Source organism: Mytilus edulis, chromosome 10 (assembly GCF_963676685.1).
Source record: "Mytilus edulis chromosome 10, xbMytEdul2.2, whole genome shotgun sequence".
Classification (NCBI taxonomy): Eukaryota; Metazoa; Mollusca; class Bivalvia; order Mytilida; family Mytilidae; genus Mytilus; species Mytilus edulis.
Genome location: NC_092353.1, coordinates 44,071,160 through 44,089,532, shown reverse-complemented (window position 1 = coordinate 44,089,532; position 18,373 = coordinate 44,071,160). Strand labels below are relative to the sequence as shown.

General features: G+C 30.4%; 1 protein-coding gene across 1 annotated transcript in view; it reads left to right on the top strand.

Moving 5' to 3' along the window:
* LOC139491273 (uncharacterized) overlaps positions 1-18,063 on the top strand; it is a 39,149-nt gene extending 21,086 nt beyond the window's left edge. Inside the window, exons 6-9 of the mRNA XM_071278816.1 lie at positions 15-167; positions 10,290-10,363; positions 14,408-14,479; positions 17,926-18,063. Coding sequence (XP_071134917.1) covers positions 15-167; positions 10,290-10,363; positions 14,408-14,479; positions 17,926-18,042 — 416 coding nt within the window. The 3' untranslated portion in view covers positions 18,043-18,063. The remainder of the gene's footprint in view (positions 1-14; positions 168-10,289; positions 10,364-14,407; positions 14,480-17,925) is intronic.
* The last annotated feature ends 310 nt before the right edge of the window (positions 18,064-18,373 follow it).

Here is an 18,373-nt window from a genome sequence, read left to right as displayed (position 1 = left end):
AAAATTGTTTAAAGGTGTGAATCCAACATATCAAGCAAGTCAGATATTATGTACTGGAGATGATTTAAATGCAACTGCATGTGCCGCGTTAAAAGCTGCAGATCCTAACGTTTGTTCCAAACATTGCGTGGCTGAGAAGCTGTGCCAAGGAATGTGTCAAACTTGTGGTACGTCATAGTTAAACAGCATTTTACGTTTCAGATTTCCTAATTTTTGTGCGTCAAACTTTTAAGTATTTGATTTTTCACATATATTGTTTCTTTTAACTGTATTAATGCATTTGTATCTGGAAGTTATTTTGTTTTCTATTTCAATTTCATTTATTTGCAAACAATTCTACTGTACTAAATTGTTTGGTATTAATACTCTTGGGTCGATGTCACTACTGTTGAAATTTGGTCATTAGAAAGATAGCTCACACATTTTGTTGTGTGCAATATACATTAGTGTTTTTACTTGAGAAATGTTTGTTTTTTCGGATAATGCTAATTTTGTTAAATTCTAATCCGACTGTTTTGCTGCTATGTTTAAGTTTTGTGTGTTTTAATTTATTATGTCTTCATTAAGATATGAATAGGATTGATACAGCCTTCAAAAGCTCTCTACACATTACATGTACAAGGTGTAAATTAGTTTTTAAATTGTAAAACGACAGTGGATTAATGGCTGCTACTAATGAGGAAATACACACAAATACATATCTCAGTGCCAATTTCAAAATAGATTTTATATTTAAGTTTGTTGGCAATAAGTTACCAGATATTCAAGTACTGTTTGACATGTATATATCAACGCTATTTATTAGTCATTAGAAATATATAAAGCATGAGAGACAATATGCATACTAAGTGTCTTAAATTAAATATGAAATATTTGAAAAAAATGTTCAAACAGAACGATGAGTGTGACAGAAAAAATTCTGAACAGATTTTGAAAGTAGCGATTTCTATACCATACGACAGTCATCTGTTTTCAAAGATGGACAAAAAGTTAATATTTATGTCTAAATCAACAATTGAGTAAATGAAATCAAGTAAGATTAGTCTTAAGTCATCGTACATTACCTTAGACGTATTTGGCACAATGTTTTGAAATTGTTGGTCCTCAATGCTCGTCAACTTCGTACTTGTTTGGCTTAATAACTATTTTGATCTGAACGTCACAGATAAATCTTATATAGACGAAACGAGCGTCTGGCGTATTAAATTATAATTCTGGTACTTTTGATAACTATTAAGGAAAATAAAAAAAATAGATGCTATTCATTCTCAACGAACACAAAAAAGTTGATTGAACACATGACTAATATTGTATTGCATTACCCCATAATTGAAAGGTTTAGATATTTAAGCAGTACCATAAAATCCGTCTAGTCTATTTTTAAATAGACATAATCTTTAGGATTCTCTCATACTTAGAGGAAGGTTTTTCCAAAGCCTTAAAGTTAAGTGAAAGGATTTACACTATTAATGTAAGAAATATTTGAAACAAGTAGGGTAGATGAGAATTATATTAATTCGTCAAAGTGAAATGGGTTTGGCTAGGAAAATATAACTTGACTTGCACATATATGTTTTAGGTGTAATCTCATTTGATATTTTATTAAACATTATAAGCTTATGTTTATTACGCCTATTCTCAAGGGTTTCTTATCCTATTTTTATGTTAAGTTTTTGTCTTGAGGAATTACGCCATAGTCCAGTAATAATAATTTTGTGTCATAATGATAACATTATGCTTCAAGTGAATACATTAAAAATGCTTAACTCATACGAAACACTGCGTAGTATAGTGGCAACTTTTTTAGTTTTCGGGTTTCAATGATCTACAATTTTGTACTTGTTTGGCTTGCAAATTACAACGCCAGCGCCATTGGTTAGTGTTTAGGGCTAGGTATATTGAACTATCATTTTATCGGAAAAAAATACAGCTAATAGAAAATCTTGTTAGAGCATTTAAAGAATAAGACTACCTTTTGGAGTCACCAAAGATCAAGCCTATTAATTTTAAAATATTATAAATTTCAAGTTTATGTTTGCAAATAGTCTTTTAAATTGTTTGGATCTTATTAAGGTCTGAATTTGATTCCCGCCGATAAATCTTAGGTAGACAAAATGCGTTCTTTTTTAACAGATCATCAAGGATTTTATAATTCCTGGCTTCTATTTTTTCAAATTGGGCATTCTTTATATAGATTTTACCAAATACTAGTATTATTTAGTGTTATATGCACTTGGTATATGAAAATTTCTTTCAGTTGTTTGCAATGCATTTGTGTAATATGTATCTTTATTATTTGTGTACTTGCTAACTATGTCAATTGATATCACGATTGTGTCTTGTGTATGTGAAGAACAAATTTATCGCTTTCAGTAAATGATGTTGTGTCGGTGGTAATGGTTCATTTCGCATACGTGTCCTATATTAAAGCAATGACCTTTCAAACATATATTAATATTGTCATTTATATAGATGTTGAATGCCATTTCACCCATAGAGCAGCGCTTTTTAATAAGAATGACATTGTGTTCTGACATGTCAATTAGTTTCGTAAGAATGTGGTTGCAAAATTTCTTTAAAAAATGATGTTTGCATTAAGTATAAAACGTCCTTCAAGTTTATATTTTGACTTTGATTACGATTGGTTAGTTCTTGTTAGTCTTTAAATTTTACTGAGACTTCTGCAGTTGTATGGTCTGAATTTGACATTATCATTCACACAATTATATTCATGAGTTTATTGTTATAGTGATAATTCTTTTAAACTTGCCATAAATGTTCCAATGCAAAACAAGTATTGTTTTTATCTTTTGTTTTTATACCTACCCGATTTTGAAAACAATTAAATGTGCGAAACATATATCTGTTAATAAAAGAGTACACCAAACAGACCGTATCGGCAATATAAACTCAAAATGGGGAGGTCGATAATATCTGACTAAACCAATTGGTACTTAATAATAGTTATCGTCAACGAAACGTTTCACAAGCAACTGTCATAATTTTTACAATTCTTTTACACTTTATATTTTTCTTTGAGTTTGGCATAACAATCAGCGAATAAAAAAAGTCGACAGATTTGACGTATCGTTCAATCTATTTACAAAAGGCACGATTCAAATAGCTTTTCTGCAGATTGCTGGGGAAATGCCTGTCTTGCATTTTTCACACATATATAGTCTAGTTATAATGGTTCAAACGATGGCACTGTATGTGTACATATTCTGTTCGAATAACAATAGTAATAGTTTTCATAATTGTATGATTATCCTTTATTTATTTTGTGGGGCTCTATACACAAGATAGTTGCAAAGATTTAATATCCGTTGCATTGTATTATTTCATCCAATTCTTCCCCCATTTTCCTGCCAGCATCTTACCCTCTCCACTTAACATCCCAAATTTCACCAACATTTAATTACATAAGAGAAAGCATGTATTTTTGGATATTATTGTAAAAGAGAGGCGAAAAATATATCTAACGAACATGCTAAGTCATTAGTCGAAAATAAACTGACAATTCCATGACACATCTAATAAAAAAAACCGGGATAAACTTAATTACTGGGAAAGTGTAGGTAGATATTTCTCCTTATCTCGCACTCGTCGTAAGCGCGTGTTAATATTGTATTACATAACCGGTAATAAGTCTAATTTGGTATGGCATGAATCATGAACTGTTTGTCATAGTTATTTTACATCCATACTAGTACAAAAGCGTTTCAAAGCAAAATCCAGTTAACGTTAAAATTTAGAATTATGTCACTCAGTAATATTTAACTTTGCATTAGCAATAAAGTCTTTCAAATCATTTATAGTCTTTTCAAACATATTCTGTTACTCTTTTAGTTGATATGATTCTTTGTCATTATATATATCCGTTTATGGATAGTCTTTGTAAAGAATCAGGAAAACATTAACTTAGAAATATATTTGATTTAAAATTTTAAAATCAAAATGACATAATCTTTCTTCATTGTTTTTTTTTGTATTACAAAATTTTATCTCTAACAAGTCTGAGCATTGCAATGAGTATATCAGTTCGATACATATTTTGAAACTTATCACAAACATTACATCAAATACAGTCTCTAACTATTAAAGAATAAGTTCATGACCATGAATTCAATACACCTTATCGCCTTATATCCATTTGTTACTGTGTTTGAGCTTTTGATTTTTCCTTTTGATAAGGGACTTTCCTTTTTGAATTTTCCTCAGAGTTCAGTATTTTTGTGATTTTTCTTTATGGAAATCTGCGCCGCTTGAACTATTGACGTCATACAACTATCACTTTTCAATTGTGGCGTCAACTATTTTGTATAATGGCGTCAACAGTTTACTGGAATCTTTGGGGTGTCAGGTAATGACGGACATATAGCGATAAGTTGTATAGTAACGGTATATAACATTCAAAATAAACATTGAACTATCTTTTACACGTATTCTCTTCGAGAAAGATTAATAAAAGCATTATAATCAAATTTTGATTTGTATTTTTGAGGATTGATATTAATTTGAAGTTTAACATTTAACTTTTTGGATCGGTATAGATACTGAACTACATAAGAAAATGCCTGTACCGAGTCAGTAATATGACATTTGTTATCTATTTGTTTGATGTGTTTGAGCTTTTGATTTTGCCATTTGGTTAGGGACTTTCCGATCATAATTTTCGTTGGAGTTCGGTTTATTTGTTATTGTATTATATAATGATGTTTCATTTGTATTCTATATTGACCTTCTCATTAGAATATAATAACGCATAAATGAATATTTTGAATTATACATCAATGTATCAATTGATTTGATTTAAGTTTCACAACACATTTCTCTGTCTATGACCTGAAAAAGTAATTTGTTTATTTTATTTCAGCACAAAACTATAACCGATTGAATGTCTTATTCGGGATATCAATGGCAGTTGTCTATTGTCATGATTGTAGTAACAATGTTTTCGTTAATTGAGTGGGAATTCCGAAATAGTGAGATTTGAGATAATTGTGTAAGGATTGCTTTGACATAAAATTTCGCTATCTATGAAAAGAAAACTATAAGAAATACTGAACTCCAAAGAATTCAGGACGAAAAGTTTATAAAACCTAACAAAATCAAACGCTTTTAATAAACAGAAGAAATAATAATAAAAAAAAAAACAACTGGCAAATTTCTGTCTTAGTAAAGGCATTTTACGAAGCAAATGGTGGGTAAAATCTGGTAACCGAAATAAAAGATTTCCTAAACTAACAGTATAGTAAATCTCTCTGTGAGAGAATAATGACGTATTTTTCCTTGGAGAAAACCATGAAAATAAATAATTAGCCGGTTTTCGAATTTGTTACCCTGTTTGTACCATATTGAAATAATTATTGCAAACAAATATTATTTCCTGAATTTCATATCTTGGTTCAGATTATTCATTCCTACCAAGAGTGACCAAACATTACACAGTGAAACCTGTTTAAATCGAACCGCTTTGTGACTTATTATTTTTTTCTGTTTTTTGCTGATGTTCGGTTTTAATAGGTTTACAACGCATACAATTTGATATGACGATGTTTGAGGACATGTTTGGTTTAGACAGGTTTTCGGTTGATGCAGGATTCGGTTTAGTCAGGTTTCACTGTATATTCATTCTCTGTTCTTAAAATTTATTATTCAAAATGATGTTGAGCATAGAATTTTTTACATTAGAAATATTTGCCGTTCCAAATAAATAAGGTGTTATAAAAGAAAAACATTCATAAATTTAAGTGCGATTTCCCTCAATTTTAATAAATCATATGAATGGATAAAATAACTATCAGCTTTAAGATAGAGATTTTGGATATTTGTCACAATAACCCTATACCGTTCTGCATAAATTTGCGTCCCAAAAGTCATTCACAAGTATCGCAAACCGTAAATATTGTAATAATCTATATAAACTCAATACTTAAAATTTTTATAAACACCAGTCTTCAGCTTAACATTTTAATTGATATTTTTATAAGTCACGTGATAAGTCGAGAAATAACACGTGACAGGAAAACAGAAGAACATTGTAAAATTTGAAATATGTTACACGAAAAAAGGTTTACAAAAAAAAGGATTACAAAAGTATATAAAAAAACAATGGTGTTACTTCTTTAACTAAGATGCTTATATGATCTATTTACATGACAAAATAACTTTTATTTATATAAATATAGCCCATCCTAAAGATCAGTTGTGCAGATAAAATTACCTGACATTTATTGGCCAAAAAATTAGATAAAAATCAAAACCCAATGATTTGCTTAGAAATCGAATTTTGATAGATATAAAAAAGTTTCTTAGATACAACCAATAAAGACCTTAAGCGACAGACGGGGCAAAAATGTACAAGATACAAAGCCTTTTCCAATTTAAAAAAAAATTAAAGTCAAGACCAGTAGTTTATTAGGGAAATACATATTTCAATTTGCATTATCTTTTTCGCAGTGTTAGAACTAGGATCGATCGTCATTCGGGCCGTGGAAAGTCGATTCTAACATTTTTTTGTAAGCAATTATCTTTCATTCAAATAGTTTTCCTTATGGTTTAAAAAAAATTAAAAATTTATTCTGGTACAAGTTTGTGACACACAATGCACTTCATCTTTTATTTGTTTACAACTTATGATGTTCTTGGTAGTATTTTGACGCAGTTTAATAAATCAGATGAAAAATGTATTATTATAATGATATGTTGTTATTTTTGTATAATGTTTTTATTTGTAATATGTTCCTCTTGACACAATAGTATGCAATTTTTAAAATCTAGCATGCTCATTCTTTGATATGCCAGACTTGCGTTTCGGTTTTTACAGCTCTACACCATTTTATTTGATTTTAGTCTTCCAAGTACTTTACTTCGAGCACTACTGATGAGTCGTATGTAAACAAAGCGTCTGTTTGGCGTACAAAACTATAAGCCTGATATCTTTGATTTGCCTTTACGTTAAGGTATCATTCAAATTGAAGAACGCTGATAACAAAACAAGTTTCAAATACAGCTATGACTATTCCAAAATCAAGTAAAAGTTATTCTTTTTAGGGATTAAAGTGAAATAAAATTTTGTGTGTGTGAACACTGAAATTGACAAAAGTCCTTATAGATTTGTTATTCTTATTCGAATGCATATCTAAGTTGACAAATTGATTGAAAAAGTATGACATTAAATAAAAATAAGACTTCATGTCATATTTCTGGGTTTGGTAAATCTTTAAATCAACTGATATCAAACAAAAAATTGTTATATAAGACAACTTTTAATCCGTCTTATTATTTTTAGAAAGCGTATGTACTACTAGTATCAAGGACACCGTTTTTTGTACTGTCTACTACGCATGTTTTGTTGAGTCCATGTTCGATTTTGAATGTTTGTATGTTTGTATGTTTGTTTGAATTTTTTAAACAGTTGTGATGTATGTCTGTGATTCATGTTTACACAGCTTTTGATTGCTGGTTCCGTACCTTTGAGGCGAAATTGCCTTTTTTTCTGTGAGGTGGAACAGGCACTTGCACGAAGACAGCCATATTTCATAACTCAGATATTTAATAGATCTCCTTGAAGTTGTGAAAGTTAACGACTCTTAATCATTACTTTTGTCGTTTGTCGACACTTTAAGGACTGCGTTAGCTTAACGAAACGTTTGAACAACTAGGATAAAATCTGCATGTTGTTTATAAAAGTCACTGATTTGTTGAGAATTCACACATGTTCTGTGCCGTTATATGCGTTTATTATATCTCTCGTTAACAATCGTCATATAATATACTTTAATGTTATTATAAAAGCATGTTTCAAAATAATTAATTTTTAATGTTTTGAAGTTTTGTACTACCAAATAAATTTGAATGGATTATAACATGAGCATGATGAGTATTTATAATTTTATCTCTTGTATATTTTCTGCTAGAGATGCTAGTCATAAATGTTAATGCAATGCTCTTTTCTTTTTATAAATCATCTGGTATTAGACAGACAAACATGCGTAAGGGTCTGTAGCAGTGGCTAGTATATGTCACAGGTTAATATTGATTAAACATAACTTCAAATAGTTAATGATGTATATTTTGACATGATCATTTTTTAAATCACTGGGTCGATACTAATGCAGGTGGTATATTTCCCTGAGGCAAACATCAGCTCAGTAGTCAGTACTTCAGTACTGAGATGATTTATTATAAACATTTCTTTAATTGTTCGTATCTAAATTTGGCAATTATTTCAAAAGATTCTTATGATCTAACTCCTCGGGTAAAATTGTCCTAAGATGAATTTGGCTATTAAATTAGATTTCTTTTACAATAAGTCACATAGCTCTTTACTTGTTTAAATACTTGTACATACTTGGCTTTTAAATATTTGGATTTGAGTGTCTATGATAAAGGCTAATTCAGAAACTGCTTCGGATGCAACAACAAAAAAAGTTAGTGACATCACTAGTGACGTTTAAGCACTAAAGAATCCACATTATATTAACCTGTTAATTTTTCAAAAAAAAAAAAAACAAAAAAAAATAGAAAAGGCTTGATTTTTTTTATATTACAATTTCAGGGGGAAAATTCTCTTATCCTACCATCCCTTTTTTTTTAATTGATTTATTGAGAAATTATCAGCACTCCCTCAGACAAAATTTCCCTTAAATTATTTTTACATTTTTTGGTAGTTCCCTTTAAATAAAAATTTCTGTATATATATACCTGACTTTTCAAATTGGTTTCGAGGGTTTTTGATTAAGGTTATTTTAACTGCCCTTTCCACTGTACTCCCCTTCCCCAGAAAAAAGAAGAAAAACGCTCAGTTGCACCTAATTTTAGGAGGGCCATTTTAATTTTTTAACACTTAGTCGATTCCGTTGCTGGTAGTCTATATATAGAATGCATTGTTCGTATCTTACGATGGATTAATTATGAAGAAACGAGGATCTATTTATGTCGAATTGAAGGGTTTGGTGTGAACAATATTCTAATACTAAAGGACAAGGTACGATAAGCATCAGAGAACGGCCCCCTAATTTCGTTCAAATTAAAAGTGACTTACTATTAAATATAATACATTATTTTTAAAGTTTAAAACCTATATTTTTGTAAACATCAATAGATTTTTCAACTTCCGTTGATATTATTCATGCTTTGTTGCTGTAAAGACCTCAAGCTTCTGAAAAAAATGCAAAAAAATGGCAGTTTCCAAACCTTTTTCTGCATTTTAAACTATGAGCGTACCTACGACCCACGATCATATTTATACCAGGCATTCCTTGAACATAAATGTTGATGCAGTTCAAATATTTTAGTGGGTCGTAAGTACGCTCATAGTTAAAAATTAAAAAAAGTGACAAAAAATCGTCGTTGTTTTCATTGAATCATCGAAATTTTTAATCTTATGATAAAGAGTAGTGAGAAAGGAAATATTTAATCATAACAAAAGAGTAAAACAAAATTACCGAAGGAGTATTGATTTTGTATTATCGACAGATAATTGGATGAACAAAAGTGTTACAATCGTGACAAGGTTTAACGTTAATTTTTAAGAAAGAATTAACACATTCATAGATATATGAGAAAGCTACTTATACACTTAACAATCGAAATGGATACACTTTCGAAGTGTATAAAGTTCATTCAGTCTAAAGAAACGTTGGGGACAATCAAAAATCATAACTCGTAAAGATTTTTCAGATAACACAATGATCAAAACTCAAAACAACAAAACACCTCACAATTAGCTTTTTGTTGACTAACGAGAGCCACAACAAAAGCCGTGGTGAACTAAAGTGGTCCGGAAGGGTAAACAGAAATCCTAATCCTAGAGATAAATTGGTCTTGTTGCTAGTTGTGATTAGAGATTCTGTAATAAGTCGCATTGTCTTGATTACTACAAGATTTCAGAATTGTTATCAAAAACAAACTGATCATGTCTGCTATATCGTCCCTACAAAATGATAATAAAGTCAATAAACTATTAACTTTGTTAGTCTGTAGAAAGTAAATAAATTATCAGCAAACAAGTACAAAATTATATACATCACCATTACATGTATGATAAAAAAAAACCATGATAGATGAGGTATAATTTACAATGAGACAACTCGCTGCAAGATATCGAAAGATATTGAATTAATAAATAAAGGTCACCATACGGCCTTCAACAATGAGCAGAGTCCCTACAGCATGGTTAGCCACCTAAGGTCCCGACATGACAAATGTAACAAAATTCAAACGAGAAAACCAACAGCCTAATTTATGATACAACATTAACAGATCGTTTTCTTTTATTTCAGTAAAATGCTTGAAATGTGATAGTATATCCAGTCTGTCTGAATGTAAAACAACATCCGTCTGCAACGTCGATCAGGTAAAACCATTCACAACTAGAATTTATGATTTTTATAGAAGAATGTGAACTATTTTGTTAGAACTTTGCATGATTAATAAATTTCTATTAATTACCCAATAATTCAAATACTACTTTTAGGTAAAGTCTGTCACAAAAAAACTAACAATTAAGTTATGTTTAAAATGTCTTGTCGTAACAATTTTTTTTGGTGTAATTTAACTAATAACACCACACTTGTTAGACTTTTAAAGATGTAATTAAGAATTCACATGTTTCTAATAATTTTTGGATGTATACACTATACATATTTAAATTATATATCAGTGGTGTGTTCCTATCATAAAAACTGCTAAACACAGAGTCATGAAGGTAAATTACTGAAATCGTCACAACTATTACCCTGTGCATGTCTCTTCTCACTAAAAACGTGTGTTTTCGCAGTCTTGGGTTGCTGCTCACAAGGAAGCTATTGAACCAAGAGTTCCAAATGGTGAAGTTGCGATCATCCCTTCGTTAATTTTACTGACGCCATAACGAGTTGGTTGACTGTTATGGAGGAACCGTTTGACAGATATCGGATATGTTCTTTACATCGTAACTTCAATCCCTTCCGCTGTTCACGAATGTGACCTACCGAATTAGACTATTTACCGGGTTTGTAATAACATGAGAACACGACGGGTGACACAGGTGGAGCAGGATCTGCTTAAACTTCCGGAGCACCTGAAAAAAAACCAATTTTTTGGTGGGGTTCGTGTAGCTAAGTCTTTAGTTTTCTATGTTGTGTCATTGTACAATTATTTGTCTGTTTGTCTTTGTCTTTTTCTTTTTTAGCCATGACGTTGTCTGTTTATTTACGATCTATGATTTTGACTGTCCCTCTGGCCTCTGATATCTCTCGCCCCTCTTTATATAAGATTCCAAAATAGTCGTCTCATCTATAAATAGAAAAATATGTTCTATTCCTGATTCGAACATTTTGACTACGAATAAATTTGCAAGGCGGAATGTGCATGCATAGGAGGAGACACTAACCGTGTCAACGCATCCTGTCACGACTCTTTTTAAGGTCCCTTTGTTTTTGTTTTTGTTTGATTTATATATTTGTTATAGATTAATGTTGCTTACGTCGAGTTAGAGTACTGTTGCCTTTAATTTAAACTCCGCTTTGAAGTGTTGAAGGCAGTTTTTACAATCTAAACATTGAAGGACACACATCGGCCAAATTATTTAATCTGAAATCGAAATATGATACATTCTATTTATTTTATTATCTTTTGTATTTTTCATGGCTATCAGCCCTATTTTACTTTAAAACCAGACATAATCTAAATGACTTTTGATTAGAAAAAAATAATTAGACATGTATTACGAATGGTATTTCAATTGATCGGGCGGAGCTTATGTTTTAATTTGCATAAGAACAGTCTATTTGAAGATGTGTGTTATAAGGATGATTGTCGTTAAAATTGATATTGAATTCTATTCACCTGTCAGTGTAACCACACGCATATACAAAAGAAATTAGTGTATGATATGGGACGAAAACTGGACACTTCAACCAGGAGTTTATCCCAAAACTCCTGTCTAAAGATGGACTGGTCTTAAATAAGCGAACTTCTTAATCCCCACCCAGTAAAGTGACATAAATCTAGTAATAAGGCCGACAAATAATTTATTATCACAGATGGTGATATTTTTGTAATTTTTCTTCTTTTTTTTTTTTTAAATATATTGAAATGTGTTTTGCAAACATATCCTTAATACAGCAACCAGTTGAAAACACTATGTTCAAGGTTATGAACAATATAGATACGACTTATGATTGAGCAACTAGAACCCAACCAAGCCATAAGGTAAACACAAGTGCCTATGAATAGAAAGCAAAGTCTGCCCAACATGTGGTTCCCATCGTGTTGCTAATGGTGAAAATAGATTGGTTAAAAAGTTCGTATTATATGAAAGGAGGATGGAGTATGTGGTACAATACATGCAATTGTATCAGATATAGCAACAAATCCCGACGGGGTTTTTGAAAATTTCGATCTGATGGTCGCCCCTGATAAAAAGTAAAATTACAAAAATAAATATCACATAATAAGATAAGTATACGTTAAACTGGATTTCCGAATTGGAAAAGGAATGTCTGTAGCTACACAATATTTTGATGTAATGGAAATTTATATTGACAATACGATAAGGAAATAAAACCCAACTATTTGCACTAAATGTTCTCAAAAAGTTTATAATATATAAATGTCCTCCAAAGTAAGCATAGGCGTATCGAGTAAACATTATTAGTTATCTTGGTGTAATCAGGAGTGTACAGAATTTTACACCGTTGTTGAAAATTCATACACCCTGAGGCGTATCCGAATGGGTGTATGGATTTTCAACAACGGTGTAAAATTCCGTACACCCCTGATTACACCAAGATAACGAATTTATTCTTATGAACAATTCCTTTACTCATTTTTAAACCAGAATGTAAAATAGAAAAATGGTAATGAAAAACTTCCAGTGTAACATTTTTTCAACGTCGATGTTGCTGCGCATTGTCAAATACTTTTTTTCTTTATTTTTGGGAAATTCAGAAAAAAATTTGCGTTCTTTTGAATTTCCAGGAAAATACTTTTTTTTTTCAATTTTTGTTCTCAAATTTATTTATTTTTTATTTTTAAAATATTTTTTTGACATTTTATTTTATTTAATTTTTTTTGACATTTATTTTTTCTTTATCTTGGCAAAATTTTATTTTTTAAATTTTTTTTTGGCAAAATTTTATTTATCCCTGGGTGAACAAGGGTGGGGTGTTATTTACACCGGGGTAATTAACCAATCAGATTACAGTATTTTTGCTTCATAAGAAATAAAATTAATTATCACTTGAACCATTTAGAATATGAGATAGAATTATCATTAGGTTACATGAAAGATGATATTCAAATAAGGGTACTTATGTACTTAATGGTTAATTTAGTCAATACAATATGATCAATGGCAGTCATAAATCCTTGTTGTAACTTACACTCAGTTTATTTAAAGCATTTGTGTTGAAAATACATTATATCTATTCATCCAATACTTTCATGATGCATTTTTACATAAGGGATATCTTTCTGTAGAAAAATTAATATGTATCTGTACCCAATATAATTTGAAATGGTAATTAGTGTCAAAAGTTGTAGCATCATCGATCATAAAACATTATAGTCACCTATTATTAAACATAATAATATTTAAAAAGAAACTCTATAAAAATACTCTAACGAAAGCTCAAAATCAAATGACAAAATCAAAAGTTGAAAACCTTAAACAGTATTGAAAAAAATTGAAAACAACACGTTTAATAATTTCTTGAGTTATATTATTAATTCGTATATTTTAACAAATTTGATACGTTCAGGGATAGTCACATGTTGAACTATGTTTTCGAAGGTAGAGAGAGAACGGCGGATAGCAAAAAGCATATTGCACAGCAAAACGCATATTGCACGGTTATTTTTAAACTATATAAAAACCGATATACTTGGTGACGTCATGTAATGAATTTCATGATATTGTTACAAGTTTTATAAAAAATATCTATGATCGATTATTTGAAGAAAAAAAACCCTTCAAATACATCAGTTAGATTAAAAAAAAAGTAAATGAAATTGCAACTTATATGTTGTTATTGTCTAGGAGACAATATGATATCTTTAAAATTCCAACAAAATTAAATAACGATTTTGATACAAATATGGTCAGAAATTAATAATATAACAATTATAGCCTATTTATGAGGTCAATACTGGATATATTGACCAAAAGAGGTATATTGACCTCGGACTTCGTCCTCGGTCAATATACTTCTTTCAGGTCAATATATCCTTGTATCGACCTCATACAAAGGCTATAATTGTATAATACATGCATATGGTTTACTTTTACAAATAGTGACTTGGATAGAGAGTTGTCTCATTGGTACTCATACCACATATTTTTTATGTATATATTATATATATTATGTTTTATCATTGTTTAAGACGAAGAAAATATATTAAATCTATTTTTCTACAGAAATGTGTACAAGTGCAACAATTAGATATCAACTTCAATCCGCAGTTTCGACTTGGATGTATGGACGCTAAGGTATGTACACTTTCAAAATTTTGTTCGATACACCAATCGAGATGGCACCAAAACAATATAGGGAAAATATTAAGAAAGATGAAAAAAAAAATCTGAATCGTAGACATCTACGTAGACATTAGACTAATGTAAGAACGTTTTGGACCATATGGTATTATCGTTTTATTTTTATTTTTCCTTCCACCGTTAAGGATGAAAAGGTGCAATCTTCTGTTGGTGATTAGAAAATATGAACGAATACATTCGGCAGCCATAGTTTGTATTGTATCGATGTATTCATAAGTAAAGCCGTTTTAGTAATTAAAATAAATGTTATTGGGACAAATGAAACACAAGCAGTGTGTTTATTTATTCTCACACTAAATGTACAATTCTATCAGTTTCATATACCACTAAATTGTTTTTGCGTGTCTTCTAATTATCACGATTTGAAAATCGGGCCTCTGTGGCACGTAATCTGAGTAGTCGAACAACTGTATCACTATCCAGTCACCACTAAAGTGGAGTGTTCGTATCCAGCACTTGACAGGTGCACTCGTGTCATATTGACTAAGATTGTTAGTTTTCCTACCGAAAGTCTGTGGTTTTCACCGGGCATTCCGACTTCCTCCACCAATAAAAACTGACCACCACGAAATAAAGCAACAATGCTGAAAATAGTACTAAAGCACCATTCAATCAATTACAGTATGAAAGATTATGAATTACAATGACTTTTGATCTTCAACAATTGTATCGATAAAAGTGCAGAATCGAATAAATCGAATAAATATATAACGTATGAAATGGTTATTAGACTGATAAAATAAAATAAAATAAACCCCTTTGAACAGCATTGTCTTCAACATCGCAAATTTTATTGCAGAAAAGCATTTTTTCTATAACAGCAAATTCAGTCATTTGTTATTTGTTAGACATAAAGTTTAGACTCAGGTCATGTTTATAATATTATAGCAGATTATCTGTTGAACTGAAGATGTACTTTTGTTATTAGTGCCAATGATAACGCCTCGTAATTCAGATTCAGATTCTTATTTAAGAGAACTATAAGTGTTCCTCATTATAAATCATATGATAAAATTGGGAATGGAAATGGGGAATGTGTCAAAGAGACAATAACCCGACCATAGAACAGACAACAGCAGAAGGTCACCAATAGGTCTGCAATGCAGCGAGATACTATACAAAGAACATCTAAGTTTACATGTAGTATATGATAATACACATAATAGTACACATGATTTAAAGAATTGTTATAATAAGCCCTTTCAAAAGTGGGACGAAAGATGCCAGAGGGACAGTCAAACTCATAGATCGAAAATAAACCGACAACGCCATGGCTAACAAAGTAAAAAATAAACAGACAAATACTAGTACACAAGACACAACATAGAAAACTAAAGACTTAGCAACACGAACCCATCAAAAACTCACCGCATCTTCTTTAGATATATTTAAAAGTCTCGTTATAGAGTATTTTTATTGTATGCACAATCCGACTGAATAATGTAGTGAGGAAATACTTTGTTTATGCATTCGGATTGTGCATATAATAGGAACTAGGAAACAAATTAAGATGTATATTAATGTAAAAAAAAAACACTTCAAAGGTTGCATGATTGGGTCGAACATATATAGATAAAAACCCTGATTTAATACAAGCATCATTTAAATTTATAAATGGAACCAAATCATAAATTATTGTAGCAAAAAGATATGAGATATATTTTATGTACTTTTTTAATCAACGGGGACCTAAGGGCCCGATGTGAGCTTATGCCATCACTTGGCATCTGTTGTCGTCTGTCGTCGTCGTCTGTCGTCTTCGTCTGTTGTCTGTCATCGTAAATTATTTCAAAAATCCTCTAAAACTACTGGACCAAATACCTTCAGACTTTCAATAATGTTTTTTTTAGGGTATGCAGATTATAAATTGTATCCCAAGTTTAGATTAACCGACAAACATGGCCGCCATAGCTAAAAATAGAACATTCAAAAGCAGTTTTTGGCTAATATCTCAAAAACTAAAGCTTTTAGAGCAAATATGACTTGGGTAAACATGTTCAATTGGTCAAGATTTATTAGCCCTAAAATTTTCACACGAATCCAACAACCCATTGTTTGGTTGCTGCCACTAAATTGGTAGTTTATAAGGAAATTTTGCATTTTTTGGTTATTATCTTGAATGTTATTGTAGATATATATAAACTGCAAACAGCAATAATGTTCAGCAAAGTAAGATCTACAAAAAAGTAAAATGATCAAAATTGTTAATTTACCTCTTAAGGAGTAATAAACCTTTAAAGACAATTTTACACACTATGTTCGTCAAGTTGAAAAATCTACTCTGAAACTATTGGGCCTCTTACTTCAAAACTGTAAATGAATGTGGCTAAAATAGAACATAGGGCCAAATGCAGTTTTTGGCTTATATCTCAGAAACTAAAGCACTTAGAGCAAATCTGACATTGAGTAAACATGTTCAATTGGTTAAGATCTCTTAGCCACGAAATTTTCAAACAAACCGAACAACCTATTGTTGGGTTGCTGCCACTTAATTTTGTTTTGTGCGAAAATTGTGCAGTTTTTGGTTATTATCTTGAATATAATTGAAGATACAGATAAACTGTACGCAGCGAAAATGTTCAGCAAAGTAAGATATACAAAAAAGTTTTTATATGACCAAAATTATTTGCGTGTAGGCTATATTTTTCTTAATTAAATCAAATAATTAATAAAAAATAAACCTTCATTTGTTACCTTTCGAGTAAATTGAGGTTTCAATTTCAGATATTTCCTCAAAATACGGATTTGTGGACGTATTTTTCCTTTCGATAGATTTACATAACTTTTTTGTTTTAAAAAATAAACACCGTCTGTTTTTTGTTAAATTATTTGTAATTTATGTGTTATATAAATAGTGCATAAATTTGTACATTCTATTTTTACATTTTTAACTCAAATTTATCAAATGATCTTGAATGTAGCTAAAAAAGCGTCATTTTTGCGGTATATTAATCAAATTTACACTAGTTGTTTATGTTTTTTTTTAACTTTACAAATCTAGTATTACTTTTATATTTTATTTCTTTTTACGTCAAGAAACATAAACACTATGGCAAAAATGGTACATATGGATAAAATGCATTTATTTGCTTTTGAAGAAAATATGGCAGATACAATGAACATTCAAATGGCATTTTTTAACCACTCATTAATACATATTGAAAATAAATTCATCATTTATGAAAGATTTAAGCCAAAAAATAACAGGCGAGCGATTCAGGCTCTTGAGAGCCACTTGTTATCAATAGTTAAATGTAATACATACAGCATGGACTTCAAATTTTCTTCAAATGAAAATTATCTATTACAATCATATTGAATACCTTTAATGATTAAGTAATGTTCTTTTTAAATAAATCTTTTGTTCAATTTCATTTTAGGTTTGTACAACAGTTTTTGGACAGAAAACTCAAAGTCAACCGATTGGTAAACGACAATTGCGAATAAACGGAGGCTGTTGTGATCACAGTTATTGTAACAATCAGACGATATCGTAACAAATAAAACAATGCCTTTAATCGTGTTTTGTACTTAAAAACATATTAACTTAAAAATATTCGCAAAAGTTATTGCCATTTTAACCTCAAAATCACGGGGTAAAAAGAAAATAAGAATTCGTTGAACCTGTGGAACTTACACATTTAAGATAGATATAAGAAGATGTGGTAGGAGTGCCTATGAGACAACTCTCCATCCAGGTCATAATTTGTAAAATTAAACCAATATAGATATAAATACGGCCTTCAACACGGAAATTTGGTTGACACAGAACAGCAAGCTATGAAGGGCCCAGCAAATAACAATTGTAAAAGGTCTGTCAAAAGATTG